The following is a 5,633-nucleotide window of genomic DNA, read 5'->3' on the forward strand; positions in this document are numbered from 1 at the left end:
TGCTGCTGGGACTGCTAGAATGCTGGGTCCAGCATGCCAAGGAGCTTTGATAGAGTAGCTGTATGCGCCTTATCATAATGGAGCTGCTGATTATGCAGCTACCTTGCTCAGCAATGGGTAATGTCCCCATAATTTGTGGATTTTAAAAATACTTTTGGAGAGTTTCTGCATCCTCTATAGCAGGGCCTGTTGGTTATAAAATTATCAAAGATATCTAGGGCTGCAACAACTATTCAACATAATCGATTATGATCGATTATTGACAAAGTTGTCAACTTTTTCAATAATCGATTAATCAGCTTCCGATCAGTTGGCCCTGTTCAATTCTTTTTTTAAACTTTATTTTATTGTTTATCCGATTAACCGATTAATGGAACCTAATATCGGCTAACTAATCGATTTTGAAAATAATCGTTAGCTGCAGCTCTAAAGATATCTGGATGGTGTCTATGAACAAAAACTGTTTTGAAGTTTCATTTTTCTCATTATCATTAACAAACTTTTCTTCTCTGTTAGGTTTTTTCATAGATCTCTTATCTTTACATTACCTTAGAAAAGAGGAAGGAGGTTTTTGTACAGCTCTGTATCACTGTGTGAGGGGGTAGGAGAGATGCTGCTGACAGTAATATCTTCCTTCATCATCTTCAGTCACTCCAGTAATTGTTAATTTGTATTCAGTTCCAGATCCCGAACCACTGAACCTGCCTGGGATCCCGGAATGCAGAGTGCTGGCCAGATAGATAAGAAGCTTTGGAGGTTGGTAGGGCTTCTGTTGGTACCAGGCTAGGTAGCTATTGCTACCACTAGTTAAGGTGCTACTGGATGTACATGTGATGGTCACTGTCTGTCCCGGGGACACAGAGATAGAATCCGGAGTCTGAGTCATCACAATCTGTCCACAGGATCCTGAGGATGGGAAGAGACATATTGATTATTGATAAATGTCTGTATATCTTCCTATCAATACTGATGTGTGTATTTATTGTACAATGTATAGATGTATGTGCAGAGGATGATGGAAGATGTCTCATCTCTCACCCTGAATAGAAATGAAGAGGACGGCCAGCAGATAACTGTGAGAAAGCATCTTGATGTTTGTGGAGTGTTAGATACAAAGTAGAAGACGTCTCCTGTACAATGAGATATATAGAGAGTGACAGGGGGGATGTTACACCACACACCGTGTATGCAAATACCGGGAGATGGAAATTCTGTGGTCGGCTGTCACCTGTAATATAAATATAGATTCAGTTGAGTGCAGTGAACCATTCATAGAGTGTGTCACAATATACTATTATAGATTAAAAAATACCAATAATATGAGCAGTATGGAGATCCCCCTGAACAATGTGCATTAACACGTTACCACAAGACACAGATTGTACACTGTGCTGCTCTGCAAAAATAATTAAAAAGTGAGTGTTGACATGTGAAATCAGCGGATTCATAATGAATAATCTAGTTTAACTGGATGAGCAGCGCTAAAAAGTTCAAATAGTAAACATATTGAACTATTACCAATAAATTTGTGTTGAATATCCATGAAAAGTGATTAAATTAAATAAAATGAAGTGACATTTACACCTCGTGTGACAAGTGATGACTCCTATTAAGGTGTAACAAAGTGTTTGATTGAAAGCTGCCGTACTATAGACCCGTAGGTCTAGAATGTATCAACCGCATATACAGCGCTAATGATTCAATTAGTGGTCATTAAAGTATAAGTGTATACATCCAAACTGTTATTTAACAGATAATGGGGAGGGGGCGGCTGGTTCAACAACTATCAAGTTTGGTATGGTAGACCCGGGTCTACCATACTCGTTATCAGTTATCAGTTATAAACTAGATTTGAACACTGCACATCCAAGCAAAGGTTTAAAGATCTAGAATCATATGGGGACAGAAAGAGTTTCCTGTCACTTGGAAATTAGGAAACTTGCAAAATCCTCCTACATAAAGACTTCTAAAAAGTAAAACTTTACTAAAAAAAAGCCCCCCCCCCCCCCCCAAAGGAGGGGGAAATGTGCCTGCGTCTTATGGAGCGAATCCCGACACCCGAGACATGCAGATTCGGGCGCCGGGCGAGTAGTGCTTTGTACATTTAGCTCTGCCAGAGCAGAGCTAAATGTACAGTAGGAGCCCACTGCTCGTTTAATACGAGTGATCTAATGAGATCACTCGTATTAAAACCGAGCAGTGGCGATCGAGATCACCATAGAGCAGACGAAGAACGGATGTTCTTCGTCTGCTCTGTGTGATCACTGAGTCCGTGGCGCTGTAATCACAGCGCCACCTGTCTCAGCGGTCACTAACTGCAGCTTATGTCACAGCTTGTGTCACAGAAGCTGTGGCAGAAGCTACGGTCTTTCGAGGGCTTTATAAGGCGCACCGAACCTCCCTGCGTCCTATGGTCCAGTAATAGTTAATTTGTATTCAGTTCCATATCCTGGACCACTGAACCTGTCTGGGATCCCAGATTCCAGTGTGCTGGCCAGATAGATAAGAACCTTTGGAGGTTGGTGGGGCTTCTGTTGGTACCATGCTAGATAGCTGTTGCTACCAATACTTAAGGAGCTGCTGGATGTTACATAGTTACATAGTTACATAGTATTTGAGGTTGAATAAAGACATTAGTCCATCAAGTCCAACCTATTAGGATCTCATTCTAGGAGTACCCGTACCCCTGTATATTACGGTCCCTTAAGAAATCGTCCAAAAGTTTCTTGAACAATTCCACATTATTTGCTGAAATCACCGCCTGTGGCAGTGAGTTCCAGACCCTAACTGATCTTACTGTGAAGAACCCCCTTCGCCCCTTGTGCTGGAATTTTTTTTCCATCAATTTTAGGTGATGGCCTCTAGTTTTTGTAACGGAGTTAATTTTAAACAGTTTATCGCTAATGTTGCTACCACCATTAAACATTTTGTACATGGAAATCATATCCCCCCTTAATCTCCTCACCTCTAATGTGAACATGTTTAAATTTAGTAGCCTCGTCTCGTAGCTCTGGTCCTCCATACCCCTAATTAGTTTGGTTGCCCTTCGCTGGACTTTTTCCAACTCAAGGACATCTTTTCTTAGTACTGGTGACCAGAACTGGACCGCGTACTCCAGATGAGGTCGAACCAATGATCTATAAAGTGGCAAAATTATAGACTTGTCCCTGCAATACATCCCCTTTTTAATACAGGACAAGACCCTGCTAGCTTTGTTTACAGCAGCCTGGCACTGCAAACTACCTTTCAGTACATGTATGTACATGTGATAGTGACTGTCTGTCCCGGGGACACAGAGATAGAATCCGGAGTCTGAGTCATCACAATCTGTCCACAGGATCCTGAGGATGTGAAGAGACATATTGATTATTGATAAATGTCTGCATATCTTCCTATCAATCCTGATGTGTGTATTTATTGTACAATGTATAGATGTATGTGCAGAAGATGATGGAAGGATCCTCATCTCTCACCCTGAATAGAAATGAAGAGGACGGCCAGCAGATAACTGTGAGAAAGCATCTTGATGTTTGTGGAGTGTCAGATACAAAGTAGAAGACGTCTCCTGTACAATGAGATATATATATAGAGAGAGTGACAGGGGAGATGTTACACCCCACACACTTTGTATGCAAAAAATGAAATCATGCAAAATCTGTAGTTGTCTTTTCCCGACTACAGATGAGAAACATTTTTTTGAGCTCAGTGCCTCCCAGGTTAATGTGAGCAGAGCACATTTCCACCTTGTTCTGCCACAATGCCCCTCTAGGTCTATGAGTGACTCAAGCTGCTAACTGGGAGCTATTCAGAGCTTCACCCTGTGCAACACTGGAGCATTATCCATAGAATGATATCAGGATGCTGCTGTTAATAATCCCCCAGTAATTCTAAAAAAATTTAAGGAGTCAAATAAAGAGTCATATCTGAACCATGTTGTGCATCAAAGTGTATGTAAAGCAAAAAAAAAAGTTTTTGTTCTGAATTTTGGATATATTATGTCTGGGAAAAATCTCATTTTCCAGGTCATGGTTTAGCTAGTAGTAATTAGTCACATTTAACTGGACTTGTACTGTAATGTTGAAGACACGTTCTATGGAGTTTCAGGAACGTACCCTGGTATTTATATCCATGCAGGTAGCTCAATCTAATCATCATGGAATATGTCAAGACCTCTTTTTCTTTATGTCTTTTATTGATCAAATGATGTTATTTAGACCTTGAAACTTCACAATCAGTGTTTTAGAAGCAACATTGGATTGGCACAGCTATGGGGGATCTTGTAGTAGTGCTTGTCAGGTACACTGACAGTCCATAATAGAAGTCACCAGCACTCGATGATATGTGCAAGAAGTAAAGCACTTTTTACTAAATTGTCACATGCGTCATACAGCCAACGTTTTGGGGCCATGCAGGGTCCCTTCTTCTAGGCTACATAGTGACAACAACAAGTATGCAAATTCAGCTTTTAAATAGTGAGACCACGCAGAATACACCCTAGAACCTCCCCATAATGTCACATTGACGTCAAATCCCACCATAATTTGAAAGTAAAAATAACATATAAACAAACACAATAAAGTGCAGAATGAAACCCCAATGCATAGATAATGTTAGTTTCACTGACCTCATAACTCCTAGATGGTGATAAGAGAAAGGAACAGCTTGAATGTGAAGTCTGACACCAAATAGCTACCGTGTCAGTGAAGACGGGTTGCTGTTATTATGGACTGTATCTGACACGGCACCATCCATGTTGTCACTTCGAGCACCCTCCGTTAAGGTCTGTATGCTGTATGGAGTGCAGGTGATTTCATGTTATTGAAGGCACAGTGACAGGAGACAAGTGAGCTCATCCACAGCATGGTGTGAGATAGTCCTTCTTCCGTTCGGAAAAATATAATATACTACCGGTAATGATAATGGATCACTTCACCTAAAACTGATATTTCAGTATTTGGTAGATGCTGGAGTTGAACCACCCACCAGTGTCTTATACGTATATTGAGGGGACTTCAGTGGCGAGATTTCTGCATATGCATTCCCTGGTTTACAAACCTCACATTTCCATTACAAAAGGGTCCCACTCTCCATAATTTAGTTTACATTACAGATAATGTCACTGGAGGAGTAGGGACACCCTATGGTGGCTGGAAACATCCAAAACACTGAGCAGAGTGGGATCAAAGCTTTGAACTATTGCAGAGGGCTCTCATCTAGTGTCCAGGAGATACATGACAGAGGCAGGCAATTCATTACACTGGAGTCCACATGGAAATTAAATAATACTATTTATTAGCATTGACTTTTACAGTTTGTAAATGCTAAAATTCTGGTGATGTGTAGTGATGGGTAAAATTGTTCAGATTTGATTTGCAGGTGCGTTCAAGGAACATGCTGAAAACATAATAATTTCCAAACTTTAATGCAAACCCCATTGAAATCAATAGGAGGCCAAATGTTAAATATTAATTCTCTCCATTTTCTATGCTACTAGTCAAGGGATTAAAAAAGTGCATGGTGGGGGCTGAGCAGTACTCTGGAGAACATTTACCAAAGCAAGAATAAAATAAAAAAAATGTATGCCAGGGAGCAGAGATGTTAATAATGCTTAAACAGCAACATTACAATATCTC

The 5,633-nt window shown here is 40.5% G+C and overlaps 2 gene segments (V, D, J or C); both read right to left on the reverse strand.

The window, feature by feature from the left end:
• Positions 1–586: 586 nt before the first annotated feature.
• Positions 587–1,100, reverse strand: LOC108801060. The segment is given in 2 exon segments: positions 587–906; positions 1,039–1,100. Coding segments are annotated over 2 exon segments (369 nt in total).
• A 2,154-nt stretch (positions 1,101–3,254) lies between these two features.
• Positions 3,255–5,633, reverse strand: part of LOC108801069 — a 3,767-nt gene continuing 1,388 nt past the window's right edge.

Source organism: Nanorana parkeri, unplaced genomic scaffold (genome assembly GCF_000935625.1).
Source record: "Nanorana parkeri isolate BGI_ZX_2015 unplaced genomic scaffold, ASM93562v1 scaffold2208, whole genome shotgun sequence".
Classification (NCBI taxonomy): domain Eukaryota; kingdom Metazoa; phylum Chordata; class Amphibia; order Anura; family Dicroglossidae; genus Nanorana; species Nanorana parkeri.